This window comes from Symphalangus syndactylus, chromosome 1 (genome assembly GCF_028878055.3).
Source record: "Symphalangus syndactylus isolate Jambi chromosome 1, NHGRI_mSymSyn1-v2.1_pri, whole genome shotgun sequence".
NCBI lineage: Eukaryota > Metazoa > Chordata > Mammalia > Primates > Hylobatidae > Symphalangus > Symphalangus syndactylus.
This window is the reverse complement of record NC_072423.2, coordinates 7,038,200-7,064,136: the sequence shown is the minus strand read 5'-3', so window position 1 is coordinate 7,064,136 and position 25,937 is coordinate 7,038,200. Positions and strand designations below refer to the sequence as shown.

The following is a 25,937-nucleotide window of genomic DNA, read 5'->3' as shown; positions in this document are numbered from 1 at the left end:
GAAAATATGTTTACATCAAATACAATCTTAGGAAGAATAAAAAAATAGCTCCTATTCCTCACAGGGAAGGTTATAAACAATATTTTATTGTACTGTTTTTTGTTTTTTTTTTTTGAGACGGAGTCTTGCTCTGTCGCCCAGGCTGGAGTGCAGTGGCGCGATCTCGGCTCACTGCAAGCTCCGCCTCCCGGGTTCACACCATTCTCCCGCCTCAGCCTCTCCGAGTAGCTGGGACTACAGGCGCCCGCCACCACGCCCGGCTAATTTTTTGTATTTTTAGTAGAGACGGGGTTTCACCGTGGTCTCGATCTCCTGACCTCGTGATCCGCCCGCCTCGGCCTCCCAAAGTGCTGGGATTACAAGCGTGAGCCACTGTGCCTGGCCTATTGTACTGTTTTTATAACCAGACTAAGAGTAAGCCTTTGGATTCTGTCATGGATTGAATTGTGTAACTGCAAAATTTATATATTGAAGTCCTAAGCCCCAGCACCTCAGACTGTGACTTCTGTAGACATAAGATCCTTGCAAATGTAATTAGTTAAGATTAGGCCATGCTGGAGCAGGGTGGGCCCCAATCCAACACAGATGATGTCATTACGAAAAGGGGAAATTTTGGACACCAGCACCCACACAGGGAGGACACAGGGGAAGGCAGAGATGGGATGAAGTATCCACACACCAAGGAACTGAAAAGACCACCAGCAGCCCCCAGAAGCCCGGGAGAGGCCTGGGCAGATTCCCCTCATGGCTTCAGTAGTAACCCACCTTGTGATGCCCTGATCTCGGATCCCCTGCCTGCAAAGCTGTGAGAGCACACATCTCTGTTAAGGCCCAGCTCGTGGCATGCTGTCACCGCAGCCCCAGCAGACTAATCAAGTATGCAAAATGCACAACCTCACGGGATAAACACCTTCGTTTTACTCCAAGGGTAAGAATTGACTTTGACTAGGAAAATCAGTAAAATCTACTCATTAAGTTTCCCGAGAACAAACAAGTAGGCCTGCTCCTCTCACCACGTGCTTGTTTATTTCGGTGAGTTAAGCCCACGTAATCAATTCCATCTCAGAGGTCCTCCAGCCCTGGAGCTTCCTGTATTTTCCAAAGGCTTTAAATAGCTTAAAACATTTCCACACAAAAAGGCCTCCACGACATTTATCGGCGCAGACTGAGGGCACCTCAGTAGCGGTACTTGGTGGAGTAGTCCTTGGGGGACACCACCAGGCCGCGGCCTTTGCGGGCCCCGCGGTACACCGTCTCGATGATGTCGACCATCTCCTGCTTGTCCTCCATGGCCCAGTTAATCTTGTTGTTGTTGCCAGTCCCCAAGTCAATCATGATGTGCTTGTTCCTGCAAAGAGAAACATGCGCATCCATTCTCATGAAAGTCTCTTTAAAAAAGAATTCCTTGAAAACAATGCCGTATTTTCCCCAGTGTTACAAGCTCTTGTTAACATCACTGAAGAATGCGTAAAATCGAGAGTGTATGCCATGATGCAGGAGAATACAGGAAGCACCTACATGTTTTTAAAAATGAAATGCATTGTCCACCAAGCTTTTTCCTGCATTTTTCTGTGTTTATTTAGGACAATTATTCTAAGGGGAAATTCAAAGGTCAAAGGAGGGCAGGCGCAGTGGCTCATGCCTGTAATCGCAACTCTTTGGGAGGCCGAGGCAGGAGGATCACTTGAGGCCCGGAGTCCAAGATCAACATGGATAACAAAACGAGACCCCCATCTAATTTGCACTAATTTACCTGATAAAAGCAACGTGTAAGTTTTTCACGGTGCTCTTGTGAGCACTGACATAAATTGTATTAAAAGCCCTTCAACTATGAAATGAAGATGACATTTTGCATGTTTATGGTTAGGGAAGTAGATAATTCTTTACTTATCTTTCAAGAGACTAGTTCTTTTCCTCATGAATACTATGTGCACTTTACAAGATAATGATATTAAACCTTTGTTGTACTGGCATAAATTTATCCTGGTTTGTTGAAGTTTCTTTTTGAGATGGGGTCTCACTGTCGTATAGCCTAGGGCATAACGGCAAAATCAACCTCCTGGCCCAAATGATCCTCCCACCTCAGCCCTCTAAGTAACTGGGACCACAGGCACGAGCCACCACACCCAGCTAAATTTTTAGTTTTTTGTAGAGATGGGGTGTCCCTATGTTGGCCAGGCTGGTCTCAAACTCATAGCCTCAAGTGATCCTCCCACCTCGGCCTCCCAAAGTGCTGGGATTACAAGCATGAGCCACTGCGCCCGGCCTGATTATTCTTCCTAGAGATGAGGTCTATGTTGCTAAGGCTGGACTCGAACCCCTGGTTCCAGTCCCACCCTGGCCTGCAGAGTGGCCGGGCTGCAGAGTGGCCAGGCTGCAGAGTGGCCAGGCTGCAGAGTGGCTGGGCTGCAGGGTGGCCGGGCTGCAGGGTGGCTGGGCTGCAGGCATGCCCCACCTGAAGACTGTTTTTAACGTTCACTTCCACAAGATCATGCATTTGGCTTCCACCTACTATTCCGTAGAAAGTATTCCCCGTGAAGTCTCTGGTTCAGGAGGGCAAATCTGATCAGGGTCTGGAGCCCACCTCCGGCCGCCCTCTCATTCTCCATGCTGCAGGCAGGCCCTCCATGCAGCATGCACCAAGCTCCTTCTACACTGACTGGGGGCGGCCGTAGCACCCTCCCCGCAGCCCTATCTGACTTGGGTGTGCTTCTTCGGCCTATTTACATCTCATAAATACCTGCCTCCTTCCACTTCTTCAGTACCCCCTGCTAATTTACTCAGCTGTTCCTATCAGACAACGTCCTATGAGAGTGGGAATCCTGTCTTATCTGACATTAGGCCCCACCACTAGACCACAAACCTGGTGGGGGCTCAAGATATATGTTTGGTGCATAAGTTAACTAAAGAACCATTTGTCTTAAAATTCTAAATCACAGAAACAGCAGAAGGAAGTTTCATCTCCTTTTCTGAGTACAGCATCAGTCCTAAAAATATCAAACTACACTAAGTAGGCTACTGCCGCCACCCAAGGCTGTTGTCTGCAGCCTCCTTGCCCCTCACAGCATCTCCAGCCCCAGGCTAGCCTCCGCTGCACGCTGGGCGACAGAGAGCTAAGACGGCCCTCCCTGTTCTCACCTGAAGAATTTTGAGGGGCAAAATAGAAAAGGCCTCTATTGCCTCGAACAGGCTGTTAACAGAAATATGGACTTCAGGAATGCCTGGTGTGGGCTCGGAAGGAAGTGAGGAGTGTGTTACTGGGAAACGGAGAAAAGGGGACCCCCGTTACAGAGTGGCCGAGGAACAGGGACACGGGGTCCGCAGTTATGGGAAATCAGAGCTCAAAAGCAACACACTTGGGATATTCAGCTGCGGAAACTTCCAAGCAAAGTCTCAGAGGTGCTGCCTTCAAGAGAGGAAAAGAGGCAAGTTAGTGTAAGAACTGTTAACAAAAGGAATAAATTCTTTAGCCTCTCTGGATGGCCAAAGGTGCTGAAATTCAGAAATGGCTGCTGAACGCACAGTAGAGAAAAGGATGAGGGTCGGCCACACAATCTTTGCTGAAACCTAGGAAAGTGAAAAGACCTCAATGTGCCGGCGTGCCGGTGCTGGCTCTGAGGGTGACTTTGAGGGCCTCTAGCAGCAGAGTGGCCTCAGGTAACAGCAGCCAGGAAGCAGATCTCAGGCCCACCACCACGAAGAGCTGGACTCAGCCCACAACCCAAAAAAGCCCCTCAAACACTCCAGACAAGCACCTGGCCCACGGTTCAGACCTTGTGAGACCCTGAGCAGGAAGCCAGTGGGCTCTGCCCGGATGTCTGACTTACAGAGCTGTGAGCTCAGAAAAGCGGAGTGATTTAAGCTGCTCAATGTGAGCTAATTTGTTACAAAGAATATAAAACTAATACATACCCTATACAACCCACCTGACCTTCCTTAGCAAGTAGGAGGCTCCACTTTTGGAGAAGGGTCTAAAGCTCATGTAGCTAACTCACCAACCTCCACAGTAACCAAACAAGTAAAAACACCATCAGATGGTGATTTCTTTCCCCATTAAATTTCCATAATGAAATTTTTGAGCTGATAAAATAATCTTGTATTTATAAGCAAAGTAATTCAGTTCAGGTGTTCCTCTTGGATATAAAAAAGGACACCGAAATTGATGATATCATATTTAATAAATTAGGTTTTCGGTTTTTTTTTTTTGAGACAGAGTTTTGCTCTTGTTGCCTAGGCTGGAGTGCAATGGCGTGATCTCGGCTCACTGCAACCTCCACCTCCCGGGTTCAAGCGATTCTCCTGCCTCAGCCTCCCAGTAGCTGGGATTACAGGCATGCGCCACCACGCTCGGCTTATTTTGTATTTTTAGTAGAGACTCGGTTTCACCATCTTAGCCTGGCTGCTCTCGAACTCCTGACCTTGTGATCCACCCACCCTGGTCTCCCAAAGTGCTGGGATTACAAGCGCTTTGAGCCACCGTGCCCGGCCTAAATTTGTGATTTTACAACACATTTTTGATGAACAGATTATAGTTCCAGGTATCTAAAATGTCAGTAAGAATGTCTTTCATTGAATTACACTTCACCTAGGTTTCCCCACAAAGTTATTTCAAAAGGGTAATTTGTTATTGAGTAAATGCTAAAACTAGAATTGTTACTTTGAAAATTATTTAAAAGATTCACACTGATTGCCTGGTGATACAAACGATTTGGGGACATGACTGTACAACCAACTTTCTTCAAAATAAAATAATCTAAAGAGATGTTGGTTACATTAAGCTTCCAAACTGACAATATTCAATTTCAATAACAACTTTAAAATAACATACCTGAAGAAAAACATGACAGTACATGGATCGTATAACTCATACATTTTGTTGAAGTCAGGTACTTCTGTAATATCCACAAGATAAATAACTGCAAAATTTTTAACCTAAAAGGAGATTAAAAAAAAAAAAACTGAAATAACAGAACACTTTGGCTTTCACTTTATAAAAGCACATTTATAAAAACAAAACCAAGAATTTGTGTGGATCAGGGCAATTTTTTTTTTTTTTTTTTTGAGACAGGGTCTCACTCTGTCATCCAGACTAGAGTGCAATGGTGCAATCAGCTCACTGCAGCCTCGACCTCCCAGGCTCAAGCTATCCTCCCACCTCAGCCTCTCAAAGTGCTGGGATTACAGGAGTGAGCCATCACTCCTGGCCTACAGGGCAATATTCAAACTAATTCTTCAACGTTTTTTCCCAGTGCAGTGAACACGTGGGAAGATCATGTGACACCACTGGGACCTTGGCCACCGGCCCCTTCGGCCTCACTTCACCCATTTCCCAGAACACTTCAGGAATTAGCCACCGGCTCCTTCCGCCTCACACCACTGTTTCCCAGAATAGTTCAGGAATTGGCCACCGGCTCCTTCCGCCTCACTTTACCATCTCCCAGAATAGCTTAGGAATTAAATTTCACTCAGGTAGCAAGTTATGAAAGTCTTGCAGAAAACGTCCACAGACATATTATTTATGCTGATCTAGTAATCATCTGTATGAACCACATCCATCTCACAGCTGCTCTAAAATATGCCTGTAGAATCCTGCCATCATTTCCCCACAATTAGGTCTGAACACTTGCAAATACTAATAGTACCCCCAATAATACTGCATGTAACACATTTTCTGTTATTTTTTCTTTAATTGCAAGTTTATCAGAGATTTAGAAAAGTCAGAAAAATAAAAAGAAAATAAGATCACCTCCAAGCCCAACACCCAGGGGTGACTGCTGTTATCTTTTTTCCGGAGACAGGGTCTGGTTCTGCTGCCCAGGCTGGAGTGCAGTGGCAGATCTTGGCTCACTGCAACCTCTGCTTCCTGGGCTCAAGCGATCCTCCCATCTCAGCCTCCCAAGCAGCTGGGACTACAGGCACGTACCATCACACCTGGCTAATTTTTGTATTTTTTTGTAGGACAGGGTTTTGCCATGTTGCCTGGGCTAGTCTTGAACTCCTGGACTCAAGTGATACGCCTGCCTCGGCCTCCCAAAGTGCTGTGATTACAGGCGTGAGCCAACACGCCTGGCAATATTTTGACTATATTCTTTCCCCTCTTTCTTACAGACATATATTTTTTAATTTGTTCATACTATTTCTGTTCAGACATAGCAAAATATGGTCATATTGTGATCGTACTACAATACTTTGTATCCTGCTTTAATTATGAGCATTCTTTTTCTTTTTTTTGAGACGGAGTCTCAAACTGTCGCCCGGTCTGGAGTGCAGTGGCACGATCTTGGCTCACTGCAACCTCCACCTCCCAGGTTCAAGCTATTCTCCAGCCTCAGCCTCTCATGTAGCTGGGATTACAGGTGTGTGCCACCGCATCTGGCTAATTTTTGTATTTTTAGTAGAGACGAGGTTTCACCATATCGGCCAGGCTGATCTCGAACTCCTGACCTCAGGTGATCCACCCACCTTGGCCTCCCAAAGTGCGTGAGCCACCACGCCGGCCAATTATGAGCATTGTTTTACATACATTACCTACTTTCCAAAAATGGAAAACTTCTATGGCTGCATGATTCATCAAATGGCTATGCCATTGCTTTACCATTTGATATAGTTTGGACATTTGTCCCTGCCCAAATCTCAGGTTGAAACGTAACTCCCAGTGTTGCAGGTGGGGTCTGGCGGGAGGCGACCGGACCATGGGATGAATTTCTCAATGGTTGAGCGTCATCCTCTTGGTGCTGTCCTCGGGGTAGTGAGCTGAGGTTGTTCAAGTGTGTGACACTCCGCCCCAGCTTTCACCATGCGACGTGCCTGTTCCCCTTTGCCTTCTGCCACGATTGGAAGGTCCTGAGGCCTCCCCAGAAGCAAATGCCAGTACCACACTTCCTGTACAGCCTGCAGAACTGTGAGCCAATTAAACCTCTTTTCTCATAAGTTACCTGGTCTCATGTATTTCTTTATAGCAATGCGAGAAGAGCCTCCTAAACCATCTTCTGTTACTCTCTGATGGTTCATTAATATTATTCATCTGTGAACATTTTCCCCCTTAAATTTGCATACATACTTCATTATCTCCTAAGGACAAATTCCTAAAATTCTGGAACAAAGGATATGACATTTTAAAGGCTCTTTATAAATACTAACTCAATGCCCTTTAGAAGCTTGTAGCCACTTATATGTGTTATGAGTTAAACTGTGTCCCCAAAACAGCTGAAGTCCTAAACCCCCAAACTGACAGCACAGCTTATTTGGAAACGGTACTGCAGGCGTAATTAGTTAAGGTAAGATGAGGTCCTACTGGAGTAGGTGGGCCCCTAATCTGGTGTGACTGGTGTCCTTACAGGAAAATGGCCACATGAAGACACAGGGACAGGAGGCCCCGGGGGCACTGAGGACTGCAGAGGCGTCTACAAGCCTAGGAGCTCCAAGAGGCTGCTGGCAGCACCAGAAGCTGGGAGAAGCATGAGGACTCTCCTTGGCAGGTTTCAGAGAGCCCAGCCTGGAAAACACCTCGATTTTGGACTTCTGGTATCCAGAATTGTGAGAGAAGTTTCTGTTGTTTTAAGCCCCTCAGCTTGCAGCGTCCTCTCACAGCAGTCACGGGAAATCAATGGGATATGCATAACATTTCTTCATATAAAACTAAATCTTTACAACCTGACTGTAACTTACAGGTGAAATAATGATATCTGGGATTTGCATGAAACAGCCTAAAAAAATGAGGGTTAGATAACACAAGACCAGCAAAATACCAGCAATTGTTGAAGTGGAACAATAGGAACAGAGGGGTTCACTATATTCTCTACTTTGGGAAATATTTTTTAAAAATTAAGATGGAAATGTAAACCATGGAGCAGGGCGGGGAGATGGGGAGTGGGAAAGCCCACACTTCACAAAGACTCCACTGCCCTTCAGCTTTGGTGAAGAAAATCATATCAGAACTCCAGCACACGGCCCACTGCAGGAGTGCGCGCCTCGCCGTCCACGTGAAACCCCAGTGAGCACGCGGCCCACTGCAGGAGGGCGCGCCTCGCCGTCCACGTGAAACCCCAGTGAGCACGCGGCCCACTGCAGGAGCGCACGCCTCGCCGTCCACGTGAAACCGCAGTGAGCACGCGGCCCACTGCAGGAGGGCGCGCCTCGCCGTCCACGTGAAACCCCAGTGAGCACGCGGCCCACTGCAGGAGCGCGCGCCTCGCCGTCCACGTGAAACCCCAGTGAGCACGCGGCCCACTGCAGGAGCGCACGCCTCGCCGTCCACGTGAAACCCCAGTGAGCACGCGGCCCACTGCAGGAGCGTGCGCCTCGCCGTCCACGTGAAACCCCAGTGAGCACGCGGCCCACTGCAGGAGGGCGCGCCTCGCTGTCCACGTGAAAACCCAGTGAGCACGCGGCCCATTTCAGGAGTGTATGCTTCGCCGTCCACGTGAAACCCCAGTGAGCACACGGCCCACTGCAGGAGCGTGCGCCTCGCCGTCCACGTGAAACCCCAGTGAGCACACGGCCCACTGCAGGAGGGCGCGCCTCGCCGTCCACGTGAAACCCCAGTGAGCACGCGGCCCATTGCAGGAGTGTATGCTTCGCTGTCCACGTGAAACCCCAGTGAGCACACGGCCCACTGCAGGAGCGTGCGCCTCGCCGTCCACGTGAAACCCCAGTGAGCACACGGCCCACTGCAGGAGGGCGCGCCTCGCCGTCCACGTGAAACCCCAGTGAGCACATGGCCCACTGCAGGAGCGTGCGCCTCGCCGTCCACGTGAAACCCCAGTGAGCACACGGCCCACTGCAGGAGCGCGCGCCTCGCTGTCCACGTGAAACCCCAGTGAGCACGCGGCCCTCTGCAGGAAGGCGCACCTTGCTGCCGTCCATGTGCTTTCAAAACCCCAAAGTGATGCCTGCATTAGACATGGGCCCCTCTGAGTCCGGTCACTCTGACAACGCCCATTTCTGAAACTCTAGTTTCCTGCAGCGTCCACAGTGAGAATGTGTTGGTCAGGTTGCCAGAATCCAGCTTTATTTTCATGGTAAACTAATAAACTGTCTTTTGATTTGACTTAAACACAAAATACTTCCCTACAGAGGCTATAATAAATACACCAACAAAATAAATGGTCACAGGCATTAGGAAAGTCAAAATAATATTTCATTATTATCCCTTCAATGCCTTGCTCAGGGACAGATACAATAAATACCAGTAACATTATATTAACTTACGGAATCACCATGCAAATAATAAATTACTTGAAATATCATTTGGACAGGGTTGTAAATTGTGTACTTAAGAAAAAAGAAAGGTCACAACAAATTTTTATCATCCCTTTTCTTGCATGTAAAAAATAGTAAATATTATAACCATCTGTGGTTTTTAATAATTTGTAGGCATTTAATAAACAGAGTGCAGGGCTGGGTGAGGTGGCTCATGCCTGTAATCCCAGCACTTTGGGAGGCTGAGGCGGGTGGATCACTTGAGGTCAGGAGTTCGAGACCAACCTGGCCAACGTGGTGCAACCCTGTCTCTACTAAAAACACAAAAATTAGCTGGGTGTGGCGGTGCACGCCTGTAATCCCAGCTACTTGGGAGGCTGAGGCATGAGAATCACTTGAACCCAGGATGTGGAGATTGCAGTGAGCTGAAATTATGCCACTGCACTCCAGCTTGAAGGACAGAGCGAGACTCCTCCTCAAAATAACAACAACAACAACAATAATCAGAGGGCAACTGAGTAACTGTAACTTTAAAGATACAAATGTGACTCTCCTTTTGCCTTCAAGCTCCAGCCCACTGCATCTAACCCCGAGAATTCTAACAGAAGCAAACTACCACATAAAGCTCATGTGCCACAAGAACTTGAACATCCTCTGATTTCACCACAGACCAGTTTCATGAACATTTGAGAATCCACTACATATGAGGCACTTCTCACTCATGGATTCTAATTCTTTCAACACCTCTAAATAGATGTCACCAATGTTTTAGGTGATGGAATTCAGGTTCAGAAAGGTCACGTGAGTAATGCCCAGCCGCACAGGGAAGTGGCAGAGCTGAGATGCACTCTGTCTGGCTCCAAAGCCTGAACTCTGGATGACAGAATCAGCCTACCCACAGGAGACAGGGGCGGTGGTGTGGTCACGGGGTGGCAGGGAAAAATACGTCCTTAGAGAATTCCATGTGTAAAGAGAAAGACAAAAGAACAGCAGCCAGGTCTCAGATCTAGCACCAGGGCAAGGAAGCAGAGGTGCAGTACAGTGGGGACGGACGTGCAGGTGGACTGGCCCACAGAGGACCTTTTCCACTTGGGATTCTGGGCCATGTATTTCTTTCTAAGAAAGCAGGAATTGAAGAGTTCAGTTTTGTACATACTGAGTTTGAGAAAACTAAGGGACATCCAGAGAAAAAGGCCCTCCAGGTAGTGACTGGCCTGGAGCTGTACAATGGAGTCTGGGCTGGAGAGAGCTACCTTACCGCCGCCACCTACATCCAGCAGTGATCCCAGCCAGGGTGGCAGGTGCCAGGAAAGGCTTGGTAGTGAGCGCAGAAGCCCACTCGAGAGTTGGGGGCAGGAAAGGGATGCCAAGGAGGCAGTCTCAGAAACCAAGGCAGGAGACTCCGGGGAGCTGTGCCGAGTGCCCCAGAGAGGTTGCCAGAGGGGACGATATGGGACGGGGACACGGCAGGGGCTGAAGGACTGAGGAACAGAGGACTTCAGTGTGGACAACTTTCAAAAGCCGTGGCTATGGAGAGAGAAGGAAGTTACTGTGGGACTTGGGAGTTGAGATAGGAGAGGCTGGAAGGGGCAGGCAGAGGAAAGCTCCCCAGTCTCCCACCCCCATCTTTTCTCAGTGATATGGCATCTGTGGGGTGACTGGAGGAGCATGAGCTAAGGGCAAACATCAGCAAACATCCAGCAGCATCTGCTGGCGGCGACATTTCCACAGTAACCAAGCGCTTGGAGGAGGAGCTGGGTGAGTGCAGCCACACTGCTCTGCCAGGTCATCCCGTGACTTCCTCAACAAAGGCAGCTTTTTTTTCTTTTTTAGATGGGATCTCACTTTGTCACCCAGGCTGGAGTGCAGTGGCGTGATCTCTGCAACCTGTCTCCCAGCCTTAAGAGATCCTCCCACCTCAGCCTCCCGAGTAGCTGGGATTACAGGCGCCCACCACTACATCTGGCTAAGTTTTGTATTTTTAGTAGAGATGGGGTTTCACCATGTTGGCCAAGCTAGTCTCAAACTCCTGACCTCAGATGATCCGCCTGCCTCGGCTTCCCAAACTGCTGGGATTACAGGTGTAAGCCACAGCGCTGGCCTCAAATTGTTTTTAAATTCTTTGATTGCCTGCAATTGTAAGTATCTTTTCCAACTCTGTTGCCTACACACCTCACAAGCATGCTTTTCCTTTAGGCAAGTCAGCAATTAAAGTGCTCAGCAGTTCTTCCGCATGCCTCTAGGTCCACCTGCCAAGTTACAATGAAACAACTCTGCAAAACACATGGCCAAAGGCTGGCACATGATACCAACCACTGTTCTACACTTTTGTATGAAGTCCCTCCACCAGCTAAGAAAACACCTAAACTTCTGGAAAAAGTGTTCTGGGCAGTTGATTAGCACAACAAATTTTTTAAGTGTTGATTTTTACATTTTTAGGTAATTCATATCAAAGCCATAAAAAAAAAACTGAATTAACTTGACTTTCTAAAATTAATGTTTGCCTTAATCAGCTCTCACAATAACTTGCAAACTTAGTAATGTGAGAGAAGCAATCATAGTAATAACAGTGGCATTACTGCCTATGTGACAGGAGTGCTCTAGAAACCTTTATTAATCCCACCACAACCCTATGAATTAGGCACGAGTATCCCTTTTACAGGTAAGATGACGTAAAGGGCCAAGATCGTAACGCTCATGCAGTTATGAAGTGCCAAGAGCCTAGCTAGAGTCTGCACCCTCGACCACTGCTCAACACCACCCCTCATACCATGTGGTTAGCTACAAGGCTGTTTCTTATCCACAGACAAAAATCCAGAGGAAACACCAAAAATATCCATTCTGTTTGTTTCTACAACTGGGCTGAGTGTTGACTCTCACTGGTTCAATGGGCGTTCTGTGATCCTTAATGTGATACTTAAGATACACCCCCTAATATGGCTCCTATGAAGTTCCATAAATGTATATCTGCCTTATACACAATTTATTAGAATGTACTAAATGTACTATCATGGGCCAGGCATGGTGGCTCACACTTGTAATCCCAGAATTTTGGGAGGCTGAGGTGACTGGCTCACTTGAGGACAGGAGTTTGAGACCAGCCTGGCCAATATGGCAAAACCCCATCTCTACCAAAAATACAAAAATTAGCAGGGTGTGGTGGTGGTGCAGGCCTGTAGACCCAGCTACTTGGGAGGCTGAGGTTGCAGTGAGCCGAGATCGTGCCACTGCACTCCAGCCTGGACAACACAAGAAGACTCTTGTCTCAAACAAACAAAAAAAAATGTACTATCATGAGTCAATGATATTACTGACGAATTTTTTTGTTTTGTTTTTAGAGATGGGGTCTCGCTCTGTCACCCAGGGTGGAGTGCAATGGCACAATGATAGCTTACTGCAGCCTTGGCCTCCTGAGCAGCTGGGGTTACAGGCACGTGCCACAATGCCCAGCTCACTGAGGCTATTTTAAACTCTATCTGCGTGGGCTTTTTAACACAAAAAGTAAACGTCCCATTCAGTCTTCTCACCCATCATGGGATTTAGGTAACAGTGAACCCCAAGCACTGCTGTGAGTGTTCCTACAAAATGGAAAGACAGCTCAAAGGTACATGAAATTGTCTCCTGTGAGAGTGTTCCTACAAAACGGAAAGACAGCTCAAAGGCACATGAAATTGTCTCCTGTGACGGCGTTCCTACAAAATGGAAAGACAGCTCAAAGGCACATGAAATTGTCTCTTGTGAGAGTGTTCCTACAAAATGGAAAGACAGCTCAAAGGCACATGAAATTGTCTCGCTTCAAAACTGCATAAAATCAGCTGCTAAATAGAAAACTTTTTTTTTTTTTTTTGAGACAGGGTCTCGCTCTGTCACCCAGGCTGGCATGCAGTGGCACGATCATAGCTTGTCACAGCCTTGAACTCCTGGACTCATATCCTCCCACCTCGGCCTACTGAGTAGCTGGGACCACAGGCGCATGCCACAATGCCCAGCTAATGTTTGCATTTTTTGTACAGACAAGGTTTCACCATGTTGCCCAGGCTCTTCTCGAACTCCTGGGCTCAAGGGAACCACCCACCTCGGCTTCCCAAAATGCCGGGACCATAGGCGTGAGACACAGTGCCCAGATGAAAACTTTATTTATTATTATCACTTTATCAAATGAATTGCCCCACACTTATTAGCAAACTCTAGGCATCTGTGAAATCTTTTCAGTGTAGCTCTGTTTCCAGACTGACTTTCTTCCTCAAGTTTACAGCTCAACTCTAATCCAGCATGAACTCAAGTGGGCCCTGTGGAAGCAGCAAATCAATACAACACATCTAGGAAAAATCGTATCAAGTCCAGCCTGAACATTTGGAACTGTTACTCACTTTAAAACAGCTGGGATATCCAGACAGGACTCGGAACAAGATAAGGAAGAATCCCCATTATCTGCCATTTCTGCACAGGGAAATTTTTAAATAGTTATATTGTTCTTTATACTAAAACCTTATATTTCAAAAATTTCTGTTGAGCTTCTCCAAAAAGGGCTTCCAGAGTTAGGAAGTCATATTTGCCCATAGAATAAGAAGAAAATAAAACATGAATATTCTTTTAATGCATTTCAGGTGTGCACTTTTTTTTTGGAGACAGGGTCTCACTCCTGTTGCCCAGGCTGGAGTTCAGTGGTGTAATCATGGCTCACTGCAGTCTTGACTTCCCGGGCTCAGGTGATTCTCCCACCTCAGCCTCCCAAGTAGCTGGGACTACAGGCACGTGCCACCACGCCCGTCATTTGTACTTTTAGTAGAGAAGGGGTTTCACCATATTGTTCAGGCTGGTCTCGAATTCCTGGGCTCAAGTGATCTGCCTACACTGGCCTCCCAAAGTGCTGGGATTACAGACATCAACTATTGCGCCTGTCCCAGGTTTGCGCTTTTAATAACTGTATTAAAATATTTGCATTAAAAGTTTATTAATAAAGCTATCCAAATTTTTGGACAAAAACAAAAATCAGACTATTTTAAAAGACCAAAAAAAAAAAAAATACCCCAAAGTGAGCCCATTTCAACTATCCTTAAGTGTGTGTCCACTAGTGATACAGTGATTCATTCTGTAATAACAAAGAAATTGGACATAAAGGAATTTGAAAAAAAGAGCAATCTGGCAAAGACCCTAAACACTTACATTAACACATAAAATCTGTTTCCTAGCTAAGAGCATCTTGCTGAGCTCTGCTCGGATGTGATGAGACAAAGGCCCTCACATCTCCAGCCATCCTAGCCTCGAGCTGCCGGCAGCAGGATCTGAACACCACCTGATGTTTAGGCCACCACCTGCAATGTAGAACAGTGAAAGATTCTAGAATTCATAACTCAAAGTCAATACAGCAGTGATTTACTTATTGGGAAACTGCTCTTAGTCAACTCTTCGCTGGATTTCCAGTATCTGCCCTTGTCCTCTACAGCTCAAGCAATGACAAGCTGATGTGCTGGCACTGCCTCTCTCATCTCTAATCCCTGGCTGGCAGAACCCCCAGTATGTGAGAGAACTTTTGCTCTCCTGAATTCCCTAGGTACCTCCTCAAGTCCTCAGTGTCCCGGTGTCCAGGAGAAAGAGGCTGCGAGATGGCTGGTAATAAAGCTACTCCACCTGTCCCTGACCCCCATGGAAGGTGACACAAGTCACATCGGAATTCCCTGAGGGGCTTCTTTAAACAGCCATTGCTGGACTTCACCCCATAGCCATAGAATCAGAATCACAGATGCATTCTAGTAAGCACTCCAAGGGATTCTTGGAATAACTAAAATATAACAACCGTTCCTAACTTCATGCCTCTCCTACTAAATAAGAAATAGCAAAAATTAATAAATGGCAGGCCAGATAGTCTTTCCTTTCCTGAATATAAAATATGTCCTTACATCTGTTACTCTTTACTCAAAGGAGTTATTTTAACCCAAGCCTACTTTAGCATCTGTGAAAGAAAAGATAGCTTCAATGTTACTTTTACTCTTCATTAAAATGAATAACCTCTCAAATTACTTATGGAAAATTAATATGGCAAATATTTTATTAACACCCTAGTATTTGTGCCCTTTGCCCTATTGCTACAGCTGCAAAACCCAAATAAAAGTCATCCTAAAATTGCTATGAGGAACCACAGAAAAAGAATGAAACCTGGTTATAAAATAGTGTCCTACAACTTTTATTGTCAGCAAGTAAATGCCAAGACCACTCAGTGTACTAATATTAGAAATTCAGAAAACTAGTTCTAACAAAGCATATTTCTATTTTCTCCTGATGTTTACTGCATCTTAATCACTCTAAGCTGTAAACCACATGACTTACAAAAAGCGTGGTAGGATAAAGAAAACAACACCAATAGAAAAACAGGATTTCTTATGCTATTAACACGAAAGTCTTGCTTTATGCATACAACAAATAAGATACCAAAAAAAGACATCCTTTTAAATTAAGGATCCGAGCTCTCAATAAAACCTGCAAGTGTATTTTGTTCACTGAACTATAAGTTTGGGAAAAACGCCTTATCAACAGAAATAATTAATTCATTTGAGAGGAGGGGGATCATAAACCCTTTAAAATGTGAAAAACTACAAGAGCTCCCCGCAGAAAAAGGGCGTGAAACGCCAGCACAGTCCCCGAGAGCGCTCGCCCGCAGCGAGGGGAGGAATCGCCTGAACGACGGCGCCGCGGCCCCTCCTCGGGGAACGGCTCGCGCCTCCAGGCGAAGCCGAAGGGGCAGAGGCGCGGGGCCGCTGCGGAAGCACAGCCAGCAGGGCGGGAGGGTCCGGCGCGCTACCTTCTCGGCGATGCTGTACAGGACCTCGTCCATCTTCATGCACGTAGGGTCCCAGTCGTGGCCGAAGCGGATGACGACCACGCGGTCCTCCTCCGAGAGGATGGCCTGGTCCACCTGCCAGCCGTTGTGCAGGTGCGGGAGCATGTACGACATGGCGGCCCGCGCGCTCGCCGCCGCCCAAGGCGGGGCGCCAGGGAGGGCCCAGCGAGGTGGGCTCAGCCGGACCCTCACTCCCCGGCCCCCGCCGCCCCCGGGCCCGCGGACAAAACCCGGTCCCGGCCGCACCCGCAAACTCCGCTGGGACTGCCACCCGGCGGAACGTCTGGGCGCGCACGCACCGACGCAGTGCGTGCTGACGTCATGCGCGCGCCGCCCGGGGCCGTGCGTGCTGTCGTCATGTGCGTATAGGCGCCGCGCGAGCGTGTCGTTGGCGGGGTGGAGCGGCGGCGACCTGGCCACCGTCGAGCGCGGTTGGTGCCGTCGTAGCAGCCGTCGGAGTGGGGGTTTCTCCCCAGCGTCCAGGCGGCCTGGTGGTCCTGAGAAGCCCCGGGCTCGCCGTGCCCTGCCCCGACGCACCCGCCCCTAGGCCGCCCGCCGCCGCCCGGGCTGCCCTCCGGCCACGGATGGGGACGTCTTCAGAAAGGCCCGGAATGTCCGGCACCGCGGCTCGTTTTCTTCCTCTCTGGTGCTTGTTTCTGGTGTTAGTGAGACAGTTCATGTGTGTCATTTGTGAAACTTGATCATAAAAATGTGTCGTTGTTGCCATACCCAACCACAGCAGAGTCGAGGAGCGGAGTGGGGAGGGGGAAGCACTGGGCAGGCCGTCCTTGAGGAATGTCACAATCAGGCCGGCTGCTGAGCTGCCTGTTGTAACCTGAAACCAGGTTTTTTTCTTTGTCTTTCTATAAAGAATTTTGTGTGTGTGTGTGTGACGGAGTCTCGTTCTGTCGCCCAGGCTGGAGTGCAGTGACGTGATCTTGGCCCACTGCAGCCTCCGCCTCCCGGGTTCAAGCGTTTCTCCTGCCTCAGCCTCCCCATAAGCTGGGACTACAGGCGCCAGCCCGGCTAGGGTTTTTTTGTACTTAGTAGAGACAGGGTTCAACCATCTTGGCCAGGCTGGTCTTGAACTCCTGACCTCAAGTGATCCGCCCGCCCCAGCCTCCCAAAGCGCTGAAATTATGGGAAGAAGTCACCGCGCCCGACCTGAAGCCAGTTTTATTCCATAGCTTCAGCATAACTTGCACCTCCAGAACTGATCTGGCCCCCTGGCTTCACTCACTAGTCAGAGCTCCCCAAACCCTTACTAGTGGCATGAACTTTCTCAAAGAGAAATAAGTTAATATATCTCTTTTTAAAATAAAACCTCTAACCTCTGTTCTTCTGAGAGAGCACTTTGGGTTCATGCTAGAGACTCCCTGGTTTGCAAAGTGATATTGACAGTAAAACTCTTGTCCACTGTCTAGCTATCCTGGTGGTCCTTTGGATGACAAATTTAAAACAAATCACACCCAGGCGCGGTGGCTCACGCCTGTAATCCCAGCACTTTGGGAGGCCGAGGCCAGCAGATTGCCTATGGTCGGGAGTTCAAGACTAGTCTGGCCAACATGGTGAAACCCCGTCTCTACTAAAAACACAAAAAATTACCTGAGCATGGTGGCGCCCGCCTATAATCCTAGCTACTCGGGAGGCTGAGGCAGGAGAATCGTTTGAACCCAGCGGGTGGAGGTTGCAGTGAGCTGAGATCACACCACTTCACTCCAGCCTGGGTGACAGTGAGACTCCATCTCAAAAACAACAACAAATCACTATGCAGATGCTGTGGTGTCTCCCAGATGGGCTGTGGCATGGTGAGAACTACAGTCTGAGGAGCCTGCTGGCATGGGGATTGAAATGGGTTCCATGTTTGGTTTCCTCTGGGACACAGCACCATAAGGTGCTTTGATAATATGCACCCACAATTTAAATATTAGAATCACAAGTGCAGTTCACTGCCAGATTAAGCTTTTTACATAATACAGAATATTTCCCAATTATATAGGAAATGCTTTCTTGTAATGGAACAAGAATTTCAGGTTGTAGGATATTAGAGATCATCTAAATCTCTTTCATTTTATAATTGAGTAAAGCAGAGGCACAGAATATAAGCATAGTGGTTAACAGGGTTTTAGTTACATAAAGGTGTGTTCAGGTTCATCTGTGCCTTGCATAAGTTATCTCAACAAACTTCAGTTTCCTCATCCGTGAGATGGGATGAAAAAACAAAATCTCCCGTACTTCATTGGCACAAGGTACACACTGGAGAAATCTGAGCCCTTATTAAGGTCAGGCTATTGCCTTCTAAAAAATTCCTTACCGTCATTTTGGTAGTCACTCATTTCAGTTATAAACACAGTTGCTTAACACATCACAAGCATTTTATTCACAGGAGAGTTGTTCCAAGCTAAGGCATAAGACTCAAATGTCCCCAAATAATTTATTGAAACTCATTTTTTATTGTGTTACTTATAACAAGATTTATCGCCTTAATTTTTAAGGACATTAAGTACATTCATATTAGGCAACCATCACCACTATCCATCTCCAGATAAATCTTTTCTTTAATAAAAACTTTTGTTGAGATCTAATCCATGCACTATAAAATTCACCAATTTAAGGTGAGATGGTTTTTCAGTGTTGTGGAACCAATACCACAATCTAATTTTAGGAGAATGTTATCACCCCGAAAAGAAACCCTATACCCATTAACAGTCATTTCCCATTTCCCTCCCATTCCCTCAGCCCCTGGCAATCACTAATCTATTTTCTGCCTCTATAGATTTACCTGTTCTAGACATTTCATATAGATGGAAACACAAAATATGGAGTTGTTTGTGACTGCTTTCATTTAACATAATGTTCTCAAGGTCCACATTATAGCAGACATCAGCAGCTAGTTCTTTTTAATTGCTGATGAATATTTCATTAAATAAAACAAAAAATTAAAAACTATTCCATTATATGGATATACTACATTTTATCCATCAGTTGATTGACATTTGGGTTGTTTGCATTTTTTGACTTTATGAGTAATGCTGCTATGAACATTGATGTACAAGCTTTTGTGTGGACTTAAGTTTTCATGTGGTAACTGTTTAACATCTTTAAGTATTGCTAAATTGTGTTCCAAATTGGCTACACCATTTTACATTCTCACCAGGAATGTGTGAGGGTTTCAATTTTTCCACATTCTTGCCCATACTTGTTATTTATTTACCTAGTGAACCCCAAAAATCTGAGACAGGTCTCAATTAATTTAGAAAGTTTATTTTTCCAAGGTTGGGGACGCACCCGTGACAATGCCTCAGGAGGTCCTGATGATATGCGCCCCGTTTTATACATTTTAAGGAGGCATGAGACATCAATCAATACATGTAAGAAGAACATTGGTTCAGTCTGGAAAGGTGGGACAACTTGAAGCAAGGACAGGAAGACTCAAAGCGGGAAGGGGGCTTCCAGGTCACAGATATGTGAGAGATGAACAGTTGCATTCTTGTGAGTTTCTGATCAGCCTTTCCAAAGGAGGCAGTCAACTGTGCATCTGCCCCAGTGAGCAGAGGGATGACTGACTAGAATGGGAGGCAGGTTGAAGGGACCCAAGATACTTTCCTTTCACAGCCTTGCATTATGGTCATACTGGTAGGTATAAAATGATACTGTGGTTTTGATTTGCATTTTCCTAATGGTTAGTGATTGTTCCTCAGTGGCCAGGCGTATACAAATCTGCCCCAAAGTCAGAGGAAGCTGAGATGCCAAAGAAGGGGACTGGCAAATCTAGTTCTTTAGAGAGAAACATTTATGTTTCTCTCCGACTTATGAACGGAAGCCACATCTGTGTCTCTGGCAGTGGTGAGACAAGATGGTGGATTCCCAACCATCACCCCCGGACCCAGGGCCCTCCCAGACCCAGGGCTTACATACTGTGAAAGGAAAATAAATCTTGCGACCCCAAACTCATTAAGCCAAAGGGAAAAGTTAAGCTGGGAACTGGGTCAGGCAAACCTGCCTCCCCTTTTGGTTCCTAAATAAGAAGGCTACAAGATGAAAACTTACACGCCTCCCCCATATTTTTCCCACAAGGAAATTCCTGGTGAGCTCCAAGATTTCTGCCCTAAGGTGTTCCTGTTAAAATTTCGCCATGGTAATGTAAATCGATAGCTTGTCTTTACAAATGCAGTCACCCCCCTGCCTACCAGACACAAATGCATATCTGATTGTTCCCCTGCCCTTTTGTTATGTTTTGTCTATGTTACCTTATGTAATAATGCAGATTCCTCTGCCCCACTTGTCTGTCATCTTATGTAAAAAAAAAAAAAAAAAAAAAAGCACATTCACTGAACCAAAGGCATGAATGATTGTTTTTCCCTACCCTCCTCTTAAGTGAAATTTGTGTACTTCTCAATATCCCACCCTTTCCCCTTTAAATTTGGGGCCCTCAAAATAATCTTTGGAGAAAGGCGTAGACCTGTCTCCCAGGCACGAGTCCTGACCTTTGGCAGATAAGCCTCCCGGAATGATCGAGACTGGTCTCATCATTTTTCTTAATTGACATGTGGTAACCACTAAGGGAACCTGGGTGAAGGTGGCCCACCCGCAGCAGCTCTCCTATCGGTGCTGGGTACTGGTCTGGGCACCTTATATCCCAAACCGGTAGGACAATTTGCCAAAGTCTGGGACCTCTTTTTTCCAGGGATCCCTGATCTTCCAGTGTTTTTCAGTTGGGGGTCAGAGGTTTATTTGCTGTTTTTTAAAAAAAAAAATCTCCTTTTTTCCTGGAATTTCCACCCGCTTCCATCAGGGAAGGCAGCCTGTCTGCTTCTGCATCTGTGGAGAGCACTCTTCAGCTTGGGCTCCTATCACTAGGTAAGGAACTGGTTTGGGATTTTGTCTTGCAAATTCTTTTTAAATGACTAAAGTTAGCATGAACAACCCGCTGGTGTTAATTTCTGCTTACACTTGAGTGCTCAGAAATCATATAATTTGCGTGATGATTGTTGGTTTTGCTTAGCTGTTTTGTTGTTTCCGTCTTGTTGGGTTGTGTGTGTGTTTCAGTCCTTTCAGCTACCGGATTTGACCAGCTCCAAGCCCTGTAGTTTATGAATGTGGAATTTTGTAAAGAAATAAGAGCACTTTACTCCCCTCAGCCTTTTGGGGCATTCTCAGGCGGCTGAGAATCACGTGAGGGTGTCTGGGAGGAAAGCTTAAGACGTGCAGCAGCTCTGAGCTGGTTTTCTCCCCAGAAGAACATACTTAAGGTCTAATCTCATCTGGTGAGTGCATATAAGGAGCTGACCCTTCCCACACCTGGAGCCCCTGACACACTTTACCAGGTAGCCGCGACAAGGGTGGACTGAACTGGTTCAAGGAATAATGGCCCTAAAGAGCCAGGTCCCCAGGCAGCACAGTCTCACACACATCCCAAATTGGTTGAATCCAAAGGGGACCCTTAAATTATGGGGAGTGAGGCCTCTAAATTAGCTAAAACCCCAGCAGCTGAGGAACATAAAGTTCTACCTTTAGAAACTCTGGCCAGGTACACGCAAAATACTTATGGCAAATCGTCATGCAAATATTTAACCAAGTGGACCACTATAACCAAAGTAGGTTCTAAGTTACAATGGCCTAAATGGGGATCTTTTGAGATGCCCAATTTAGTGTACCTGCGAACCAGAATGGAAAATGTGAGCACAAAAACTAAGAAACCAGAATGGGAGAGCTACTTTCATGGCACCTGGAGAGTGGCAAGCGGGGGAAGGATCACCTCATCTCCCTACAGGAAGCCAACAAACAGCTTAGAACTGCCAATCAAGAACTCTCTAATCTTTTATCTCTCTTAAAGAAATCCTCCAAATCCCTTACTTCCCCCTTAGTGCCTCCCCTACCTCCACCTACCCTGACCCCGCTGGACTTCCTGGACCAGACCTCTTCCCACCTTTTCCTTCAGGTTCCAATCTACCCTATTCTCCTCCTTGTCTGCCACTCACTGAACTGAAGGCAGTAGGGAATCTAACTTCCAAGACCCTACTTCCTGCCGATTCTCTGGTAACCCCAGTGGCAGCCTCTCATCTGGAAGACGTGGAAAAGGGGGACACCATAGGGACTTCTCTCATGATCAACCCGTTTTGGGAACAACCATTAACAGTTAGGGGAACCCCTGTGATTGTCTGTCAACCCTGGTTAACAGCTGAGTTGCGAGGCATAAAGAATTTTCTGCCTCCCATAAAGATCCAATTGGGTTTGCTCAAGAGTTTGAGCTCATTATCAGAACCTATGACCTGGATCATTCAGACCTTTATCAGCTGGTCCACATACTGGTCTCAGAAGCTAAAGCTAAGTGTCTGGAAAAGGCACAGTGGTCAGACATTGTAGCAGACCTGATCTCTAAAGGCCCAGGAAGGCCAAATCAGCCAGCCCCAAATCTTGAAGACAGGTGCAAAGATGCTCGGGAACGAACGACTGTTCTGTTAAATAGCATTCCTTCAGTGTCCCAAACGGTTGTGGATTGGAGTAAAATCCAGCAATGCTGCCAGAACCCAAAGGAATCAGTTTTAGATTATTGCACACGTTTTGATAAAACTTTTAGACAATATTGCAGGATGTCAGCTGATTGCTATGAAAACAATAAAAATGCTACATTATTAAATGCAAATTTATTAGACTAGGTGATGATTTAGCCACCCTTAGAAAATGCCACATGATAAATTGGGCCACAGCCAGAACTAATGAACTAGTTAGCTGAACAATTATCCTACACTGTGATAAAAAGGAAAAACAGAAGATTGCCCAAGTTATGCATTTACAGTTAAAGCAATTAACTTTTCAAACCTCTCAGCCCCAGAAAGATTTTAAGCTCTTAGGTCTGAGGACTCTTCTCTCCCAGTCTGTTACTAGTGTAAAAGACCAGGACACTGGCCGGGTGCCGTGGCTCATGCCTGTAATCCCAGAACTTTGGGAGGCTGAGGCAGGCGGATCATGAGGTCAGGAGATTGAGACCATCCTGGCTAACATGGTGAAACCCCGTCTCTACTAAAAATGCAAAAAAAATTAGCCGGGCGTGGTGGTGGGCGCCTGTAGTCCCAGCTATGCAGGAGGCTGAGGCAGGAGAATGGCGTGAACCCGGGAGGCGGAGCTTGCAGTGAGCCCAGATCGCGCCACTGCACTCCAGCCTGGGAGACAGAGCAAGACTCTGCCTCACAAAAAAAAAAAAAAAAAGACCAGGACACCTTAAGAGGGATTGCATTAGGCTGAAATGAAAGAAAAGACAAGAAAATGCAGCTCAGGAAGACTAGGGTGCTCCAAGAAAGTACAGGGTTTCACTGCTCCAAATATTCTACCCTGACAAATTGGGAGAGATTGATAACAATGATAAACCATGAGCTTACAACTGCCTGAATTTGACACAGGAGTGGCTATATCTGTTGTAAATCCCACCTAATTTAGAAACTCCATACCTCAGAGTAATGAAAGAATTAACATGGTGGGTGTGTGTAATAAAACTATCTCATGTTTTAAGTCTAACCCTAACCTTACCATTTCTTTGGGTTCACACCCCCTGCCATGGGCTCTAAGTGTGACATGCTCAGTTGGCCCCATGTGTTTCTAATGTGCCCTGCAGCCCCTGTCAATCTTTTGGGCTGTGATTGCCTCAACATCCGTAATGCTCATATCTCTTTTTCATCGAAAGGTGAACTTCTTCTAGAATTGGAGCCAGGGACAAACAATATCAGCTTAGAAAACATCCTGACAGCCGGACGCAGTCACTCATGCCTGTAATCCCAGCACTTTGGGAGGCCGAGGCAGGTGGCTCACTTGAAGTTAGGAGTTGGAGATCAGCCAGGCCAACATGGTGAAACCTTGTCTCTAGTAAAAATACAAAAATTAGCTGGGCGTGGTAGCGCATGCGTGTAATCCCGGCTACTTGGGAAGCTGAGGCAGGAAAATCACTTGAACCCAGGAGGTGGAGGCTGCAGTAAGCCAAGACTGTGCCACTGCACTCCAGCCTAGGCGACAGAGGGAGACTCCATCTCACAAAGAAAAAACAAGTCCTGACAACGCACCACAATTTAGTACTAGTAATGTTAAGACACCATTTTGTGACTGGGGAAGGGAAATGAGACAGAGAAGGAAATACTAGAAGAGAAGAGAGAACATTGGAATAAAGAGCAGAAAACAGTAAAACTCCTTTTAGCTTCCCTAGTCTTCCTGTTAACTCCAGAAGTGGAGCATTTGCTCAAGGATGTCCCTTCCCACTTATAGTCTCAGTCAAATACAGATATAGGGAAAATATTCTCAGCCACTCCAATAAAGGTAGAGATAAACCTGAAGAACCCCCTACCCACCCTCAAACAGTATCCTCTCCAACAGGAAGCTACAGATGGAATCGCCCCTGTCATACAAGATTAACTGAAAAGGGACTCAACTATTCCCTGCACAAGCCCCTGCAGCAGCCCCATATTCCCTGTAAGACAAAAACAAAAACAAAAAAGCAAGCAGGAGGGGATGGAGGTTTGTACAGGACTTGAGGGCAATAAATAATATCGCAATACCAAGACACCCAATAGTCCCAACCCACATACCCTTCTATCAACTACACCCACTACCAGCTAGTATTTCTCAGTTGCAGATCTCTGGAGTGCCTTCTTTAGTATTCCTGTAGATCCAGACAGCCGGTATGTGTTTACCTTTTCTTGGAAAGAAGGGCAATATATGTGGACGGTAATGCCTCAAGGGTATACACAAAGTCCCACTTACTTTTCCCAAATATTAAAAGCTGATTTAGAGGATTTAATTTTTCCCCAGGCTCAACACTCATTCGGTATGTAGATGACCTTCTCCTTTGTTCAGACACACCATCTTCCTCCCAGGAAGATAGTCTATATTTACTCAAACAGCCACCAAGGGACACAAAGTGTCCAAAGACAAACTTCAGCTATGCTTGCTGCAAGTTAAGCATTTGGAGGCATATTATCTCAAAGGACTGAGTATTAAACCTGACAGAATGAGAGGAATTTTAGCTTTCCCAATGCCTGTCACAAACAACTTAGAGGATTTTGGGTCCTGGCTGGCTATTGTAAAACTGGATACTAGTGGCCAGGCACGGTGGCTCAGGCCTGTAATCTCAGCACTTTGGGAGGCTGAGGCGGGCGGATCACGAGGTCAGGAGATCAAGACCATCCTGGCTAACACGGTGAAACCCCCTCTCTACTAAAAATACAAACAAATTAGCCAGGCCTGGTGGCAGCGCCTGTAGTCCCAGCTACTCAGGAGGCTGAGGCAGGAGAATGGTGTGCACCCGGGAGGCGGAGCTTGCAGTGAGCTGAGATCGCACTACTGCACTCCAGCCTGAGCGACAGAGTGAGACTGTCTCAAAAAAAAAAAATGCCAAATTTCTTCCTTATGGCTCAACCTCTCTATGCATACCTAAAAAATGAACAACCTGACCCTGTCTTGTGTACTCTTGAGGGACAATCAGTTGTACAACAAATAAAGGAAATTCTAACTAATGCCCCAGCCTTAGGGCACCCAAACTACAAACTGCCTTTCTCCCTTTTCATACACGAAACTGTAGGTACTGCATCCAGGGTACTGATCCAGAAACACGGTGATCATCAGAGACCTCTAGGCTATTTTAGCCAAACCTGGACCCAGTGGCTGGAGGGTTGCCTCCTTGTGTGAGAGCAATAGCAACCATGGCCCTTCTGTACAAGTCTGTTGAAGAAATAAGTATGGGTTCCCCCTTACCATTTCTGTGCCACATTCTCCTGAGACCCTTCTAAACTCTCATCATACTCAACGTGTGTCTGTCAATCGGTTAGCCTCTTATCAAATTTTGCTTGTACCATCTTCCAATATTGCTACTTCCAGCATAATAATCTGAATCTGGCTACTCTCTTGCCAGGCC

General features: G+C 46.6%; 1 protein-coding gene across 4 annotated transcripts in view; it reads right to left on the bottom strand.

Annotated features, from left to right (window-relative positions):
* Window positions 1–1,004: 1,004 nt before the first annotated feature.
* Window positions 1,005–25,937, bottom strand: part of TXNL4A (thioredoxin like 4A) — a 58,049-nt gene continuing 33,116 nt past the window's right edge. Inside the window, exons 1-3 of one of the 4 annotated variants that reach the window (XM_055295957.2) lie at window positions 16,001–16,342; window positions 4,829–4,932; window positions 1,005–1,348 (exon numbers count right to left, since the gene is read on the bottom strand). In XM_055295957.2, the coding sequence (XP_055151932.1) occupies window positions 1,177–1,348; window positions 4,829–4,932; window positions 16,001–16,153 (429 nt within the window). In that variant the 5' untranslated portion in view covers window positions 16,154–16,342 and the 3' untranslated portion in view covers window positions 1,005–1,176. Of the gene's footprint in view, window positions 1,349–4,828; window positions 4,933–14,367; window positions 14,513–16,000; window positions 16,343–25,937 lie in introns of those variants that run through there. The other 3 variants (XM_055295967.2, XM_055295972.2, XM_055295982.2) reach the window with 3 other exon arrangements.